The 20,506-nt window shown below is 40.1% G+C and overlaps 1 protein-coding gene across 7 annotated transcripts in view; it reads right to left on the bottom strand.

Moving 5' to 3' along the window:
- Window positions 1-20,506, bottom strand: part of ADGRB3 (adhesion G protein-coupled receptor B3) — a 687,259-nt gene that overhangs the window by 284,281 nt on the left and 382,472 nt on the right. For all 7 annotated transcript variants that reach the window (XM_084890389.1, XM_084890391.1, XM_084890392.1 and 4 more), the window contains one exon: window positions 15,396-15,439. In XM_084890389.1, coding sequence (XP_084746515.1) covers window positions 15,396-15,439 — 44 coding nt within the window. The remainder of the gene's footprint in view (window positions 1-15,395; window positions 15,440-20,506) is intronic.

The following is a 20,506-nucleotide window of genomic DNA, read 5'->3' as shown; positions in this document are numbered from 1 at the left end:
AGACAGCCCCAGGCCTCAACCAAAACATAGTAGATCCTAACAATCTGATTCCAATAACAGAAAGAGCACCACCACAGGAGGTAGTAGGAATATTACTACAGACAATCCATCACCTGCAGGAGGACACTGACAAGGAAAGATCACTGGCACAGAAGGTAGTTGCAAAATACTCCAGTAAGCCAGTAGTAGTTAAAAAAAAAAAAAAAGGTAATAAAATCGGAAAATGAAGGGACTAAAATAAAAAACAGTAGAGTTCACCTCATTTTCAAGGCAAGAACTAGCAGAACTCAGAAAGCTATTGATTAAAGGAGAATTAACGGACGTAGAGTGGCTTGTAAAAACATATGACCTTGGAGACCACACGTCTATGTTACTCACAGCAGTAATAGATGCAATAGAATTAGCCAAGTTAAAAACAGCACTAAAAGAAACTGCAGAACAGCACTCAAATACAGTCAGATAATTATGGAGCTGCACAGGAGATGCAGGGAGAAGAACATTTCCATCAGTGGACCTGTCTTCAAGACAGTTTTCAGAACACTGAGAGTCTCTTACACAATTACAGCCCCAATTAAGGAAACGGACGATCCTAACTGGCCTCTACAAACCAGATTTGAGCTCACCGTGGGAAAATTCAGATGTAGAAAGGATAGTCAATGTACTAATAAGAAACGCTCCAGATGGCTACAAAATGCAGCTTCACAACCTTATCGCAGGGTCCAGCACTGCAGAGGATATTAAAAGGAAAATCCAACTGCACCAAGACCTATTAGCAGAAAAGAAATTCGCCTTCACGGCAAAGGAATCAAAGAAATATTCATTCCCCATGCAACAGTATAGAGGACCTCTAAGCCCTTACAAACACCCCAAACCTATCAAAACAGGCAGAATGACCAATACAGACAAGGTCAAGCTTATTATTGGAGAAGGAACAATCCATTCTTCAAGAACAATAATCCATTCAGAAATAATAATAATTCGTTTAGAAGTATTAACAACCCATTCAACAGAAACCCATCCATCTGATCACAAAATCAAAGAAACCCCTTCAGAACAGAGATTTGAGACACCAACCCATTCTGAAACAGTCAAAACCCCATTCAGACAGAATCTGGGAAAGTGGAGAGGCCCCCGCCAACCACAGCAAGTTCAGCAGTAGGGGGGCACAGACAAATTTACCCTACCCCTCTTCCTTATAGCCCTCCTGGCAACCCACTCTCACTCATTGGACGTGGTATCTGTATCACTCGTGTAACAATACCAACACCGCTGAGCCCACCACTACCATCCATGTGACTATAGAAGCCTTAAAAAAAAACCCTGCTCTGCTTTTTATAATCATACCCTCAGCATCCTAAACAAATAGTACCCCCTCTCTCTTTTTTAAAATATATTTTATTGATTTTTTACAGAGAGGAAGAGAGAGGGACAGAGAGAGTTAGAAACATGGATGAGAGAGAATCATTGATCAGCTGCCTCTTGCATACCCCCTACTGGGGATGTGCCCACAACCAAGGTACATGCCCTTGACCGGAATCGAACCTGGTACCTTTCAGCCTGCTGGCTCTATCCACTGAGCCAAACCAGTTTTGGCTACCCTCTCTTTTTCAGTAATCAGAGTGAGCTGTTCAAGAATAAAGAATTATAGGTAGAAGAATATATTGATTTAGATTTTCCATTTTCCAGCAGTATACTATTTAATTTATTTTGTTCTCCCATTTGAATCCTGCTAGAAATGTTGGAGTCCATATGTAAAAAGTATGGCAATGACCCAGCCCTGCTGTCAGTTTTCAGCTTAGGTTGACATCACCTGGGTAGTCCAGGTAACTTCTAGACTGAATTTAGTTGAGGGGACACTGGGTAGCAGTATCACCAAACTCTCAGCAGAGGCAAATACAAATTGTCATTGGAGTGACATACCATTGTCCTAAGCCTTAAAGGGTCTTCACAAAATAATACCTTAGAGACAGCATAACATAACCTAGAATACTAAGAAATAAGGTGAGAATTAAGAGAAATAAAAGAGAATGGAAACATGCCCACAAAAATTTCAATTATAGAAATTATCAATGAGGGATTACAAAATAACTGTGCTTAGTTAAACAAAACATAACCTTAAAAATAACTCCTCCTCAAACAACTAAAAATGGAACTACCACTTGACCCAGTGATCCCACTTCCAGGAATATATCCCAAGAAACTAGAAACACCAATCAGAAAGGATATATGCATCCCTATGTTCATAGCAGGACAATTTATCATAGCTAAGATTGGAAACAGCCTAAATGCCCATCAGCAGTTGAATGGATTAAAAAACAGTGGAACATATACACAATGGAACACTACGCTGCGGTAAAAAGGAAGGAACTCCTACCATGTGCAACAGCACGGTGGACCTGGAGACCATTATGCTAAGCAAAATCAGCCAGCCAGAGAAAGATAAATACTACATAATCTCACTCATTTGTGGAATATAATGAACAACACAAACTGATGAGCAAAAACAGATCCAGAGACAGAGAAGCATCGATCAGACCATCAAACCTCAGAGGGAAGGTAAAGGAGGGTGGGGGTAAGGGAGAGAGATCAACCAAAGGACTTATATGCATGCATATATACAAAACTAATGGACACAGACACCAGGGCTCTAAGGACATGAATGGTGTGGTGAGGGTGCAAGGAGAAGGTAAGGACACATATGTAATGCCTTAATAAATTAAATTAAATTAAAAATAACTGTATAAAATAGGAGACTCTCTAAAATAATCTAGTAGATTAAATTTATCAGATGGAAATGCTATATAACAACAGAAATGACAATAATTTAAATTCAAAATTCTATGGATTATTAAGTAAGTTAGACAGAATAGAGAAATATTAAACTGAATGTTAGGTTAACATTTTTTCCAAAACATATCCCTGAGAAAAAATAGCTAAAAATATGGAAGAGAGGAGATGATACCAGCAGAAGAGGAAACATCCTTCTTTAGAATTTCAGGTGAAGATGAAACAGAATATAGGTGAAACTATATTTGCAAAAATATTAATAGTGATTGAGAAATTGAGACACAATCACCAACATCCAGAACAAACAGAGATAGTGATCCTCTTTATCCAGTAAAACATTTTCATTCATTTACCTCAATGTACTGTATAATTATTTTCCATGTGTATGAAAATATAAAAAATGCTGGAAAACACTGTTTTAGGCAGAAGTTGCCAGTTTTTTTCTTGTAAAAGACCAAATAGTAAATATTTTAGGGTTTGAAGGCCATATGGCTTCTTTAGCAATGACTCAGCATTGCAGTTGTAGGACAAAAGCAGCTATAAATACTATGGAAATAAATAGGCATACCGTGTTCTAATAAAATGTTATTTATAAAAACAGGTGTAAGTCTGGATTTGTCCTACAGATTGCCAGCCCCTACTTTGGAGGATCAAGATGAGTGTTAGAATAAAAGATTCGTGCTACCATTTTACTCCCAGCATTAGCACTCAGAGTTCATGTAAAACTCAAAATACAATGCTTTTGAACTTGATAGCTCATGCTAATGGACAAAAATGGATTTTTAATAATATTAGCAGCACTTATATAAACTGTATCAGTTAGGGATTGTTTATATACAACAAATGCAATACTGTAACTTTAGAAAATGAGATTCAATTTTAAATCTGTGATGTAGTATATAAAACAATCTAGAGAAAATATAAAACATTTTAAAAGATAAAAAAGAATATTTCCCTAAAAAAACTAAAACAAAGTCATTATAAATTGTAATGGCTTTATGAGGAAACATGCATTTATGTACACCAGAGAACTTAAAAACTAATGTACAGTCTAAGGCAGAAATACAAAAGTAAAGGAAGCTAGTATGATCTCACTTATATATGGAATCAAATAAACAAAATACTTCCAGAGGCATGGATATCTGGAACAGAATGACATATCTCAGTGGAGAAGGGTGTGGAGGGAATGAGAAGAGATTAACCAATAAACATATGTGCATATATGCATAACTCATGGACACAGGCAATAGTGTAAGGAAGGCCTCAGGTGGGGTAGGGGCTGGGTGGAGGAGGTAAAGGGGAAGAAATAGGGTACATCTGTAATAGTGTCATCAATACATAAACAAGTAAGTAAATAAAAGAATTGCCTACACAACTGTAGGGAAAAATTCCAAGTATCAACAAAGAAAATAAAAAAGAAAGCTCCCTTTAGTTTCCTACCAATAAATCTTTAGTTATTTGCTATGTTCACAGTAAATTAAGGTTTTTCTATTGCTTTTTGCAATACTTTTAAAAGGTCACAGTTTTTTTTGCCTATAGAAGCAAAAATGTTATCAATGACAAATCTGATCATCAATAGTTGTTATGAATTTGGACATGATTAGATTATTGTTAACCATGACACAATATTTCGTTTTTTGAGATTCGGTAAATTTTAATTCATAGGGACTAGTGTAAAGGTCCAATATTCTCATTTCTGTTAGTGTGATTATAATTGAAGTGAAAAAGCATAACAATGTTTTATATTATTAAACAATTGATCATTGGGTATAAATAGAAAATAGGAAATTTCATGAAATCCTAACACTTTACTTTTTTAAAAATATAATTTTATTGATTTCAGAGAGGAAGGAAGAGGGATAGAAACATCAATGAGAATCATTGATCAGCTGCCTCCTGCACATCCCCCACTGGGGATCGAGCTTACATCCTGGGCATGTGCCCTTGTCCATCCAGAAACAAAACCAGGACCCTTCAGACTTCAGGCCCACGCACTATCTACTGAGCAAACCAGCTAGAGCTGAAATCCTGACATTTTACATGCAAATGCTAAATTTAATTGCTTCTGTGGTTGGACTCATACAGGCTCTGAATATATCCATTGAGGCAGAATTATATCATCTGCCAGTCAGAAATGGTTCTTTCTTACCATTCTCATTACAGAAAAGCAAACATGGCCTTAGAGGATTTCCAGTAATATTAAACACACTAGAGGTCCAGTGCACGAAATTCATGCATGGGTGTGTGTGTCCCTCAGCCCAGCCTGTACCCTCTCCAATTAAGGACCTGTTGAGGGATGTCTGACTGCCCGTTTAGGCTCTATCCCAGGAGGATTGGGCCTAAAAGGGTAGTCGGACATCCCTCTCTCAATCCAGGACTACTAGCTCCCCAATTGCTTGCCTGCCTGCCTGCCTGTCTTTCTGATTGCCCCTAACTGATTCTGCCTGCCAGCCTGATCACCCCCGAACCACTTCCCTGCCAACCTGATTGCCCCTAACTGCCCTCCCTGCAGGCCTTGTCACCCCTAACTGCCCTCCCCTACAGGCATGGTCACCCCTAACTGCCTTCCTCTGCAGGCCTGGTTACCCCCAACTGTCCTCCCCTGTAGGCCTGGGTGCCCCTCAACTGCCCTCCCCTGCAGGCCCGGTCGCACCTAACTTCCCTCCTTTGCTGACCTGGTCACACCTAACTACCCTCCGCTGTAGGATTGATTGCCCCCAACTGCCTTCTCTTGCAGGCCTGATCCCTCCCAACTACCCACCCCTGCTGACCATCTTGTGGTGGCCATCTTGTGTCCACATGGGGGCAGCCATCTTGTGTGTTGGAGTGATGGTCAATTTGCATATTACTCTTTTATTAGATAAGATGTTAACATCTAGGACATCATTGTACATATTAGCAGTTGCACATAACAATGTTAACTTAGAAGGTTGAATGTAATGGTTGTCATATAAACTGTCACTTCCTTCCTAAATATTTACTACCATGATGTACTCAGTTACATTTTAACATGATTTAAACACACAAATCTGTGCACTAAATATAACATTTCTTCAACTTTGTTTTAAAATTATATCATTGATTGACAGAATCACCAAAAAATTATATAAATGGTTACCTACTGAAATCATGGCTATAATATGCTGAGTATTTTAAATGCAGATTTTCTTTTTCATTGCTGCTCAAGAAAAGGTGTCAGGTAACTGCTTATCTCTATGGCCCTAAAACATATAAGATCATTATAATCCTTCCATACAGATCTGTTCTTAATCCAATTTATATCCTAACTGGTATTATATAAATTAAGTGTCTAACAAGATTTCTCCCTTCTTCTTTTGACTCTTTATCATAATTGTATTACCATATTTTCTGGCATATAAGACGACCCTCTAATTTTACAGTTAAAACATAGGTTTAGGCCTATATTCGCTGTATAAGACTACCCTCCCCTAGACCGCCTCTCTGACTCTGGCCAATCTAAGCAGCCTTTTTTTCATTTCAAAAGTCATCTTATACACTGGAAAATATGGTAATATTAAGTTCTGTCCATATTAGTTTGTCCCCAGACTAGAAAAATTTTAATAGAACTTGAAAAAAAGAACTTTATCATTTGTTCATTGCTTAAAGGAAAAAGTTGGTCACATAACATAGTAATATTTTGCTTTGGACTTCTAAGAGCTAATAGATCTTTCTTAACATATCTATACTAATACAAGCCTATGTGGTCCTCATGCCTTTGCATGATGCCCTCAAATCTTCACAAGATGGCTGCCCTCACATCATCATAAGATGGCCACCACAAGATGACCAGCAGAGGAGGGAAGTTGTGGGCAACCAAGTCTGCAGAGGAGGGTAGTTGGGGGGGGAGGACCAGGCCTGCAGTGGAGGGTAGTTGGGGCGATCAGGCCAGCAGGGGAGTGCAATTGTGAGCGATCAGGCTACCAGGAAAGGGCAGTTGGGGACAAACAGGCCAGCAGGGGAGGGCAGTTGGGAGCAACAAAGCCTGCAGGGGTGAGCAGTTAGGGGTGATCAGGCTGGCAGGGGAGTGGTTAGGAGGTGATCAGGATGACAGGCAGAAGCAGTTAGAGGCAATCAGGCAGGCAGGCAAGAGGTTAGGAGCCAGCAGTCTCAGATTGTGAGAGGGATGTCTGAATGATGGATTAGGCATGATTCCTGGGATCTGGCCTAAACTGGCATTCAGACAGCCCCAGAGGGGTTCCAGATTGGAGAGGGTGCAGGCAGGTTTAAGGGACACCCCCCTGCATGCATGTATTTTGTGCACCAGGCCTCTAGTATGTTTATAAAAGTATAATACACTGCATCTCCCTAATGGCATAAGTGTGCCAGTCACCTGGAGAAAATCATGACAACCCTTTTTATAGAGATGGAATGAGGCTAGAGTTTAATTTTTTATTTCCTAAGAATAATAATCTGAGGCAAATGAAATGATGACTTCCAAAATGAATGCTAAAAGAGAGAAAGAAGTACTGGGTATGAAGAAAAAAAGGATAACAGAAGTAAAAGAGAGGAATCACTTTAATTTACAGAACTTTGACATAGAACAAGCCAGTGTTAATCTTAGTCAAGATGTGACTGATGCTACTGCCAACTCCAATAAATCAATTTGAAATGTAGAAAAAATTAAAGTCCAGTTCTTAAAATTTTGTTTTCAATTACAAGTAGGCAAATAAGTTATAAGTGTTTTGATAAAACAGTTCAGCAATAGTTTATACATGAAACTTATGCACTATAAACTGAAACATTTTCTTAAAAAAAACTTGATCCTTCATAGATCTAAGGGCATCAAATGAGGCTTCTCTAATACAGGAAGAAAGACTACAGGTTAATTTAAAGGAAGAATTATACGTTTTCTAGGGAATGTAGTCACCACAGGTGATCCAATACTCCAATCCAAATTTAGAGTAGCTCAAAGAATGTACAAGTTATCAGTCACCCAAATTATAATTTTGTAAGATACATTAAAATAAAACATTTAAAAAGAAACAGTCTCATAACTAGAATAAGTTTATTTCTGAAGTGAACTAAGTACTTGCAGTTTATTTCATGGGTTGTCTATCATGAAGCATTTTCTAAGTCCTATTAGTTGGTTAACCAAAGCAGGATAAAAATATGTTTTTAAATTATCTAAAACTGATGTGTCTAATCAGAGCAAAATAAAACATCTTTATTTGGGATTTTCAGTAGTAGATTACTATCTTACCTAATAATAGACAAACATGTAAATTGACCGTACCTCTGCTATGCCCATAGCCAATCAGGAGTAAGTATGCAAATTAACCTAACAAAGATTGAAGGTTGATTTGCATATGCAGGCACAGAGTGACCAGCCGGGGTGGAATGCCTGCTATGAGGGTGACAGAGAGGGCAGAGGGAGCTAGCTGGGAGCAAGGTCTTGGCGGTTCCCAGGTGGCCAGGGAGTGGGGACTTGCCAGCTCCCAGGTGGCCAGACGCAAAGTCAGGGGAAGAAAGGCCTATTCTTGTACAAATATCTTGCAAGGGCCTCTAGTTAGAAATAAAATCAATTGTTTATAAAGGAGTTTGGTACTGTAATAAGCTGATGCATAATCCCTTAAAACTTCCAATGTTGTCTTTTAATTGCTAACATATATCACTAATAAAACATAAACAGAAATCGTTCTTAAATACAAAGACTTTAAAAATCATTGTATTGATAAAACTATTATGTATATGAACATGATCAAAGTAGAAATATTTAAACTCATTCTTGTATAAAACTAACAAATAAATATTTGTTTAATATATAGTATATGCAGGTGCACTCAGCATTTAGAATGCAGTAGTAATAAGATAAAGAATCTCTTTTGTTGTACTTCCTTCCTAATGGGGGAGACAGATAATAAGGGAACAAAATTAGGAATGCATGCTATGTATATAAAATAGGGTGATATAAAGAGAACAACAGGCTAACAGTTTGGACTGGGTGGTCAGAAAAAAAACCTCAAGGAGGGATGCATAATGAGGTTCTCAGAGGCACAGTTTATAGAATAATATAAACTGAAAACCATCTCAACACCATCAACATTGAGAATAGAAGATCAATTACAATATGCCTATACAATGCAGTAGAAGGAATACGATATATTATATTTAGTAAAATTAAAAAAAAAATCCATGATATATCGTTGAATTAAAAATTAAGAATGCTTGGACAAGGGTAGCAAAAGAAAAAAAAATAAACAAATGGGACTACATCAAAGAAAAGTTTTTGTACATCAAAGGAAGCCATCAACAAAATGAAAAGACGACCTACTGAATGGAAGAAGGTATATACCATATATCTCAACACCAAAAAACAACAACAAACAAACAAACAACAACAAAAAATACACAAAACACAATTCAATTAAAAAATGGGCAGAGGAGTTGCATAGATATTTCTCCCAAGAGAACAAATAGGTGGCCAACAGACATATGAAAAGATGTTCAACATCACTAATTAGAGGAATGAAAATTAAAACCATGGTGAAATATCATCTCATACCTGACAAAATGACTACCATCAAAAATCAACAAACCAGGATGTGGAGAAAAGGGAGCCCATGTGCGCTTTTGGTAGAAATAGTGCAGCCACTATGGAAAACAGTGTGTGTGTGTGTGTGTGTGCGCGCGCACACACGTGCGTGTGTGCATGCTCGCAGGTGTCCTAGAAAAATTAAAAATAGTACTACCTTATCATCCAGTGACTCCATGTATGCATATATATACAAAGAAAACAAAAACACTAATTTGAAGAATATATGTACCCCTTTGTTCATTGTAGCATTGATTACTATAGCTAAGCTATGGAAACAACCCAATAGAGAAGTAGAAAAAAAAGTGGTGGTACATATATTACTCAGCCATAAAAAGAATAAAATCTTATCACTTGTGACAGCATGGATGTACCTAGAGGGTATTTTGCTAAGTGAAATAAGTCAGTCAGAGAAAGACAAATACCATTTGATTTCAATTATATGTGGAATATCAATAAACTAAATTGAAACAGACTCATAGACACACAGAAAAACTCATTGTTGCAGGGGAAGGGTCTGAATGAAAAAAGGTGAAGGGTTAAGAAGTACAAATTGGTAGTAACAGTCACAGAGATTTAAAGTAAAGCATAGGGAACATAGTCAATAATATTGAAATAACTATTTTACAAGTGGGAACTGGAAATATCAGGGGAACACTTTATAAAGTATATGATTTTCTAACTACTATGCTGTATACCTGAAACTAATATTAATATTGAATGTACACTGCAATAAAAAAATAAAATTTAAATTAAAAAACTTTTAAAAAGAAAAAAATAGAGTTAAATAGTAACATTAAAAAATTGAGGATGCCAACTGTTACATGGAGTATAATAATATGTATATAAAAGTAGTGTTAATTTCTATGGCTTCATACATATGTCCATACATAAGTGGAAGCCTGAAATTATACAGAGCAAAATACAAATAAAAGTGGTTTGGGGGAGATGGGTGGCTGTGGAAATTCAAAGGTGATGATGATTAATGGTGCCTTTTGCCTTAGCAGCTGTGTTTTAAAGTTTAACAAGTAGAAAATACTCATGTATTACTTTTTTAATTAATTACTAATTTAAAGGACATACCTCAATGTGGGGTTGCGGGGTACAAGAAAAGATAAACCAAAGAACTTATATACTTACTAGTGCCCTAGTGCACAAAATTCATGCACGGGGTGGGGATGTCCCTCAGCCCAGCTTGCACTCTCTCCAATCTGGGACCCCTTGAAGGATGTCCTATTGCTGGTTTACAGGGAACAGGTCTAAACCAGCAGTTGGACATCTCTCTTGTAATCCGGGACTGCTGAATCTTAACTGTTCAACTGCCTGCCTGCCTGATTGTTCCTAACCACTCTGCCTGTCAGCCTGCTTGACCCCCCGCCACTGCTGGTCTGCTCACCCCCAAATGCCAACCCCGCTAGCCTGATTACCCCTAACAGCCCCCATGCAAGTATGCTTGCCCCCAATGCATCCCTGCCAGCCTGTTTGCTCCCCAAATGCTTCCCCTGCTGGCCTGCTAGCCCCCAACTGCCCCCCTGGTGGCCTACTCACTCCAAACTAACCCCCCTTGTCCTGTTCACCCCAAACTGACCCCCACTGATGGCCTGCTTGCCCCCAAATGGCCCTCCTGCTGGTCTGCTGACACCCAATTGCCCCCCCCCCCCCCAGCCTGAAAACAGCCATCATCCCCCTGCACAGGCCTGATCACCCACAACTGTCCTCCCCTCTTGGCCTCTAACCACCTCTACCTTGGCCCACCACCATTGCTTTGTCCAGAGAACGTTCAGAAGGTCTCCTAGAAGGTGTCCCAGTCTAATTAACATATTACCCCTATATTAGTATTGATAGAGGCCTGGTGCATGGGTGGGGGCTGGCTGGTTTGCCCTGACGGGTGTCCTGGATCAGGGTGGGGGTTCCCTTGGTGCGTTGGGAAGCCTGAGTGAGGGGCTGATGCCTGTTTTCAGGCTGGCCACAGACCTTGGCGACCCAGGTTTCCAGCCCCAACTTTTTTTTTCTCTAGCCCCTCCTTAAGTGGTGGCCAGGGTGGGCAGGAAGCTTGGCTTCCTCCATCTTCAGGGGCAACCCAAACCTACTGCTTGCTCCAGCTCTGTGGCTGCCACTATCTTTGTTGTGTTAAATTGCATACTTGCTCCTGATTGGCTGGTGGGCGTAGTGGATGTAAGGTCAAAAGGTTTCTCTTTTATTAGTATAGATATGCATAAGTCATGGACATGGGAAATAGGGTAATAAAAATCTAGGGGGGGGGGGGGTGAGTGGGGTATAGGAGGAATGGGGGGAAAGGGAAAATGGAAGATATCTGTAATACTATTCTATCTAATAAAAGAGTAATATGTAAACTGACCATCATTCCAAGACACAAGATGGCTGCCCCCATGTGGTCAAAGATGGCTGCCTCCATGTGGACACAGATGGCTGCCACAAGAAGGTCTGCAGGACAGGGCAATAGTGGGCAGTTAGGGGAGTCCAGGTCAACAGAGGAGGGCAGTTGGGGGTGACCAGGTCGGCAGAGGAAGGTAGTTGGAGGGGACCCAGGCCTGCAGGGGAGGGCACTTGTGGATGATCAGGCAAGTAGGGAGTGTATTTAGGGGTGACTGGGCCAACAGAGGAGGGCAGTTAGGGGTGACCAGACCTGCAAGGGAGGCAGTTGGGAGGGAGCAGGCTTGTAGGGGAGAGCAGCTGGGGTGACCAGGCCTGCAGGGTAGGACAGTTAGGGGTGACCAGGATGCAGGGGAGGTCAGTTAGGGGCAATAGGGCCAGCTGGGGAGCAGTTAGGGGCAATCAGGAAAAGGCAGGTGAGCAGCTGGGAGCCAACAGTCCTGGATTGTGATAGGGATGTCCAACTGTCCATTTAGGCCTGATCCAGGTGGGATTGGGTCTAAACAGGTGGTTGGACAGCCCTTAAGGGGTCCCAGATTGGAGAGGGTGCAGGCTGGGCTAAGGGACACCCCCCAGCCCCTGTGCACGAATTTCATGCACAGGACCTCTAGTCAATAATAAAAAAATATATTTTAAAAAGATAAGGCAATTTGATAACTTAAACCAAAATTAAAAGACAACTTCTATTTTCAACTTTATTGTTACAATCTTGAAAACATCATTTAAGTCAGCCCTTTTCTCTATAAAAAGAAGTAGCCACATTTCTTCCTTATTAACTATATACTTGGAGAACTTACATCCAAAGTTAAAATCATTGCATTGATAAAATTATTGTGTATATGAACAGGATCAAAGTAAAAGAACAGATGTGAAGAAAAGAAATAAAATGATATTAACCTTCATTGTTTAAAACTCACCCAGAAAAACGATTTATTGATGAAACAGTCTGGTAAAAAGTGTGATAGGACAGAAGTTCTGTCTCAGTGGAAAGCTTTTGATCACTTTTCAGATACATCAATGAAACATGAACTGCACTTATCTCTTGAGATAACCTGCTTTGAAAGGCAGCTGAACATTCCTCCTTTCACTGAATAGTTTTCCTCAACAGCTTAGAAGTTAAATTCTGTAAAACTAAGACCTGCTCTGTGCAATGGATAAGAGTCATGTTATCAGCAGAATTTAGAGAAAATAGTGTGTGATTGATTCCAGTGGTTAGGCTGACCTCAAACAGAAATCTTAATATATAAAGATGTAATATGCAAATTAGGCCGGGACTCAGTAATGGCAGGACCAGACAGGAGGAGGTTGTGCGCGCAGGTGAGGACCAGAGGGGAGATAGAGACAGACGGGGGACCTGCCTGAGCTGGTATGGCAGCTCTGGTGGCCTGCAGTGGACACAAGCAGGGAAACTGGAAGGAGGGCCTGGGGCTAGATGATCCACCGCACTGGCTAGGGCAGCTCCAGAGTGGACACAGCCAGGAGGGCAGGGAAGGCCTGCGGCGGAAGACAGGTGCTGGTCCTGGTATGGCCCGACTCCTGCCGCAGCCGACTGGGTGCCTCCTCATGCGATTTCAATTGTGCATTGGGCCTCTAGTTTTTTAATAAATGAAACTTAACACCTTAGCTGAAACCGGTTTGGCTCCATGGACAGAGCGTCGGCTTGGGGACTGAAGGGTCCTAGGTTCGATTCCGGTCAAGGGCATGTGCCTTGGTTGCAGGCATATCCCCAGTAGGGGGTGTGCAAGAGGCAGCTGATCGATGACTCTCTCTCATCGATGTTTCTAACTCTCTATCTCTCTCCCTTCCTCTCTGTACAAAATCAATAAAATATATGTATTTAAAAAAAAAAAAAGAAACTTAACACCTTAGACCAGGGGTCTCCAAACTACGACCTGCGGGCCACATGCGGCCTGCAGAGGAGTCTGATCTGGCCCGCCAGGTTTTTTGGGCAGTGAGCGCAGCCGAGGTGTTACAGTAGGAATTAGTAGTTCATATAGTCTGGCCCTCCAGCTCTCTGAGGGACCGTGATCTGGCCCCCGCTTTAAAAAGTTTGAGGACCCCTACCTTAGACAATCTGTGAAAGGAATCAAGAGAGGTCCAAAACAGGGGACTGCTGTTTCTTTTTGCAGCACCTCCTTAACATTCCTAAACATCTTTCAGAATAACTAACGTTTTCTCCTGTTCAGGAAACACCCTCTGTGCACTAAAAAGATAATAAAACGAAATCAAAGCTGGTTGTTATCCATGGGGATGTGCAAGTAGCTATAATCAGGAATTTAAGATGGCATATTTTTCTTAAGTAGAAAACATTCAATTAGATTTTTGTAGCACTTTATACTTCCTTTGACTAAACAGCATACTAAGCAGTGCCTTATAATATACCGCCACGTCTTCCCTGGCTACTGGTAAAGAAGAAAGCTTGCAAAATGTTTACTACCCTGAGTTTCTCTATGGGATTTCAAAATGAAAAAATACTGACATCAATGAAGGCATCCAGCTCATGTTATCAGGGCAATTGGGATTCTACTTATGGCACTAAGGTTCATAGAAGAGCATCCCTAGAATATCAGAATCTATAGCAAAAAAAATAAAATACACTGCATATTATGGATTTTTTTCAGACACAGAAACGGTGTAGTTTAAATTGTATCAGTATCCAAGGAATGAGCACATGGCTGGTAGGTTTGAGCTTTACCTAGAAATTTTAAGGATGCCCCTCTTTTAGAACCTCCAATAATTAATGGTGAAAGGCAAGTGAAATTATAAAACTTCAATCCTAGATCAGATTCAGGGTAAAAAACACTGGGACAATTTTGGAATACATAGAAGCCAACAATAGGGTACCCTATCTGGCAGCATACTTCATGGTAGCATTCACTTTTGGGATTTATTGATATTTATCTCCCCTCCATACAAGACACAATAAAACCTGGCTACTGCATTGCAATGAAGTTACATAAGTATTCAAAGTATAGGAGTCTAATGAAGACTTAATTACAGATTTTTCTTCTCTTTGAGACATTAAAATGTATAGAGTTGCCAGTGAGATTAAATTATTTTGACCAGATATATTGCAATTACTTGTACAAAGAAATACGTGGAAGAATTACTCATCCTTATTTATTGTAATTATTTTCTTTTGTCTTCTAGAGTTCGTAAAATAAATAAATAAATAAGAAAATTAAAATGTCACTCAAAGTTTTTACAACAAAGCAATTTGGAAGGGATGTATAAATATTGCATTACTGTGATAATAGATTCAAGGTCATGCAAGTAATGTATTGCATAAATGACCACAGAGATTGCTCTTTTATTCTACAGTGCTAACCTGAATTACTAGGCAAAATGTTGAAGTAGCATTTGAGCTTCTATAATTTTAAAATATTAGAGCTTTTAAAAGACCCTCATGGAATTCGCATCACAACATGCCTTACACATTAGGTAATGCAATTCTATCTTGGGACGTAACCCGATGGCATCGTCACACACAAACACATTCATCATGCTGTCCTACACATTCAAAAAGGAGAATGTTTCCCCTCGGAGTTAACACATCTCACACCACATTATCATAGTCCCATTGACTAGCAGGCAGCCAAACTAGCTCAGTGTAGTATGAATATTTAGACCATAGAAATGTAAGAAAACAGCTGTCACTTACGTTTTTGAGTCATCCCATAAGACACAATAGGGATTCAAAGTACCCTAAAAGTAAACAGAGGAATAAATGTATCTTGAGTACATACATCAAATATTATAGGATTGTACTAAATACAAACAGAATGGCAGATTTCTTTTCTTGCAGTAAGATACTTCAAAGATTCCACTTCTGTTTTTTTTTTTTTTTGTGTGTGTGTGTGTGTGTTTTTGTTTTGTTTTTGTATTAAAATCTACATGTCCTTTCTTATAGATTTGGTGACCCAGTCTATGAAATTCTTTTCATGAAAACAATTCATTTATTCCAAATACCATAACTCAATGTTTAGTTGTTTTGAAAACTGAAAGCGATACTCTCATCTACCACAAGGTTCATATTTTGATGATTTCTACTACATTTTTTTTCTCTAAAATATTAATTCCTAATTGTTTCCTTTTAGCAGACTAAAGTATTTACAATGGGTCAATCAAAGTGAAACATTCAACGTTACACAATCACCACCTCTGCCACTTCCTCTGCAGTCTCTAGTTGGTCAGCTTCCTAGAGGCAGGAGATGGTTGCATTTGTGTCCATGCCCAGACAGGTTGCAGACTTGTAACACCTTAATCAACAGATCATAATTGTGTGGGATCACATCTAATGAAACTCTGAGAAAAAGCGCTAAATTTTTATTCGGTTTAATATTTATGTATTTAATAGCTACCATGATTTTCGGGATGACAAAATGAATTTTCCACACTGAATTCCAGGGAAGTACTTTAGTTTTTGTTGTTATTGTTGTTTTAATTCTCTCTCTCTCTCTCTTTTAACAAAAATCTTTATTGTTGCATGTCCATGGTCGCTCATGGTTGAGCATCCACCTATGAACCAGGAGGTCACAGTTCGATTCCTGGTCAGGGCACATGCCTGGGTTGTGGGCTTGATCCCCAGTGTAAGGTGTGCAGGAGGCAGTCGATCAATGATTCTCTCTCATCATTGATATTTCTATCCCTCTCCCCCTCTCCCTTTCTCTCTGAAATAAATAAAATATATTTTTTTTAAAAAAAACTTCATTGTTGAAAGTATTACATATGTCCCCTTCTATCCCACTCCAACCCCTCCCCAGGCCTCACAGACCTTCACCACTCTATTGTCTGTGTCCATGGTGTATGCACATATGCATACGTTCTTTGGTTGAAACCCACCTCCCCTCATATCTTCCCTTTTATATTTATTGATTTTTAGAGAGAATGGAAGAGAGAGGGAGAGAGAAAGAGAAACATCAATGCGAGAGCAGAACATCAATTGGCTGGCTGCCTGCTTTACAAACCTTACTGGGAACCAAGCCTGCAGACTGTGCATGTGCCCTAACAGGGAATAGAACCAGGAACTTCCTGGTGCAGTGGATGATGTCCAACCAACTAGCCATACTGGCCAGGCCTGTACTTTCTATTTTGAAAAGAACTAATTCTTATAAAGTATTATTTCCTGTCTGCTGGTCCACATTCATTGGGTATTATATTGTCCTTTGAGCTTAATAATTCTTCCTCTTCATGATATCTTTAGATATCGGCAGATCCAATTATTCCCCTGAAGAGTCTTCTCTTCTCTATTACACATACTCTGTTGGTTTCAAGTTCACTTCACTCATTTCCTGGAGCACACACTATAAATATATTTAGAGGAATCATCCACTTGAGTCCTACTTGTACAGAACAAAGCAGGACTATTGCCTCTCCAATTTAGGTGCCATATTCTGAATAATGCAAAATAAGACAGTGTCAGATATTTTGGTAGCCTCTTCCTGGGTTTGAAAAATATCACCCCCATTTAAAAATCTCTTAGGAGCTTTCTGAATCCTGATTTGGGCATCCCACACACTCACAATTGCTTCCAAACTTTGCTTCATTACAGGATTAAGAAGTAAACATGATATATCTCCTCAGCCAACCAAGTCATTGATAAAATGATGAATAGGCCAAGGCAAGTAAAAGTTACAGTCCTGAAGCAGGCTGCTGGGTCCTTCTCACAGGTGGACATGCTCCTCAGTGTTAGCCAGCTGTGAGCCTGCCCCATTCCTCAGTTTCGTCCACATGCAGATGGTCACTGGGGTACATATGGCAAAGCAACATCTTTAAAAGTCTAGGCAGGCTTTTTGTGAAATGTAAGGGCTGCTTTCGGGGTCCATTCTAGGATTCCCCTGGAAATAAAAAGTAAGCTCACTATTTTAAAATTTGTAAAATCTACCCCCATTTTATTCATTATTCATTGGGATTGGGGCATTTGACTAACTCCAATGTTTTAGCACCATTACCATTTTCCAAAATCCTTCAAAAAAATTAGATATTCTACTTTTTGCCAAGTGGTCGTACCCCTTAACTATACTCTCAGAGCATAAAAACACAACCTGATAAAGGTTATAGTCTTATGAATGTTGATAAGTAACATGCATATGGAATGTTGATAACACAATACAAATGATATGCTCATATAAATGTCACCAGCCATGTTGTGTAAGGGATAGAGCATCAGGGCCTGTGTTAGAGTAAGTTTCATGGAAGCCGCAAGTCCCTATCTGGATCTTACAGGAGGCACAGAGATGCATGTTCTAGGGAAAGGGAGAGGAAAGGTATTTCCTCTGGGTTTCTTGCTCGGTTCTGTGAGACCCTATCTAGCTTTACCTGAAGTAATACAGCTCGTGGCTCCCTAAGAAATCCTTAACATAACTACAATGTTGTATCAAAGGTATGCTATGTTTATCTAGAGATTTGTTCAAAAGAGCTCAGAGCACAGCACAGAAAGTAAATTTCTCTTGGGGTTACCACAATGAGGGAGATGGTAGTACACACTTCATGGATGTAGAAATGAAGTGTGGGTGGAGGACCTGAGATAACAGGTTGTCTAAATCCAGTTCATTTCTTCTTTTTTAAAATTTCTTTATTGATTAAGGTGTTACATATGTGTCCTTACCCACCCATTACCCTTCCATACCCCCCACTCATGCCCTCACCCCCCTGGTGTCTGTGTCCATTGGTTAGGCTTATATGCATGCATTCAAATCCTTTGGTTGATCTCTCTCCCTTAAACCCACCCTCCCCTACCTTCCCTCTGAGGTGTAATGGTCTGATAGCTGCTTCTCTGTCTCTGGATCTGGTTTTGTTCATCAGTTTATGTTGTTCATTATATTCCATAAATGAGTGAGATCATGTGGTATTTATCTTTCTCTGGCTGGCTTATTTCGCTTAGCATAATGCTTTCCAGATCCATCCACGCTGCTTTTCTTTCAGGAATGCCTGAGTTAGAGCAACTTAAATCTTTACACAAAACAATACCAGGTCTGAAGATAAGGTTAACATCTCAAAATTAGAGTTCATAACAGGTTACAACAAAAGAAAATAATTTAGAAAAAATATTATATGAACTTAATTGTTTGGATATCCCTTTACTGTTTACTCCTCTAAGGAAACTGATTTCCACTTTCAGATGAAAGTATAAAGATGGGAAATACTTTTACTCTTAGCTCACGCCTTTTTTTAAAAAAAAAAAAAATATATTTTATTGATTTTACACAGAGAGGAATTGAGAGGGACAGAGAATTAGAAATATCGATGAGAGAGAATCATCGATCAGCTGCCTCTTGCACACACCCCACTGGGGATGTGCGTGCAACCAAGGTACATGCCCTTGACCGGAATCGAACCCGGGACCTTTCAGTCCGCAGGCCAATGCTCTATCCACTGAGCCAAACCAGTCCCAGCAGCTCACGCCTTTTTCAACCCTTAGTTTTATCCTGTACCTTCCTCACTCCTCACCTCTTAGATGCTTCTCTCTCTTTCTGTCTGTGAAAATTTGAAAACCATCCACGTGAGAAAATTATAGGCTCCATGATGCACCACTCAATCTTGTGTTTCTCTATAATTCTGGGACCTACACAATTGGCAGACACCACTCTGTGCTTTGTGAATATTCATTCTAGTACAGTCACTAATTGTAGGCCTATGAGCTAAGTCAATTATTTAAACACTAGCGGCGCAGTGGATGAAATTCGTGCATAGGTGTGTGTATCCTTCCGCCCAGCCTGTACCCTCTCCAATCTGGGACCACTAGAGGGATGCCCAATTTCCCCTTTAGGCCCGATCCCAATAGAATTGGGCCTAAATGGGCAGTTGGACATCCCTCTCACAATCCAGGACTGCTTGCTCCCAACTGCTCACCTGCCTACCTTCCTGATTGCCCCTAACCACTTTTGCCTGCCAGCCTGATCACCCCCTAACCACTTCTCTGCCAGCCTGATTAATATCTAACTGCTCCCCTGCCAGCCTGATTGCCCCTAACTGCCCTTTCCTGCAGGCCTGGTCACCCCTAACTGCCCTCCCCTACAGGCCTGGTCCCCCCAAAACTGCTCTCCCCTTCAGTCCTGGGTCCCCCCCAAATGCCCTTCCCACAGGCCCAGTCACCCCCAACTTCCCTCCTCTGGCAGCCTGGTCAACCCTAACTGCCCTCCTTTGCAGGCTTGGTCCCTACCAACTACCCTCTCCTGCTGGCCTGATTGCTCACAACTGCCCTCCCCTGGTGGCCTAATCCCTCCAAACTGCCCTCCCCTGCTGGCCATCTTGTGGTGGCCATCTTGTGTCCACTGGGGGAAGGATCTTTGACCACATGGGGGCAGCCATCTTGTGTGTTGGAGTGATGATCAGTTTGTATATTACTCTTTTATTAGATAGGATTCCAGATTAGAAATTTAAGTAGATAAATCTTAGTATGTGGATAGAGCACTCACTTGAGGAATAGAAAAATGTGGGATAGGACATAAAATAAACAATAATGAATTAATTCTAAACATAAAAATATCTAGCTAAATGGCTCTCGCTGGGAAACCATTTGTAAAATATTTCTCAATCGTACTCTATTATAAGATCTGTATGAGGAATTTACAGGAAATCAATAACAGGAAATGGTGAGCTCAAAGGAGAGCAGTAATCAAATGCAATGACACAAGCAATAGTTAAATAGGCAAGCTATAGAAGTGGATTTAAGTAGTGCAAGAAAAATATCTTCAGGTAAATGAGAAAAGTGGGCTAAAGAAGATTAATTTACAAAACTGTCAATGGACACAAAGTATTAGAACTGCATGT

This window comes from Pipistrellus hanaki, assembly GCF_964339955.1.
Source record: "Pipistrellus hanaki genome assembly, chromosome: 7".
Lineage (NCBI taxonomy): Eukaryota > Metazoa > Chordata > Mammalia > Chiroptera > Vespertilionidae > Pipistrellus > Pipistrellus hanaki.
Note: the sequence above shows the minus strand (reverse complement) of the source record. Positions and strands in the feature narration are given on the sequence as shown.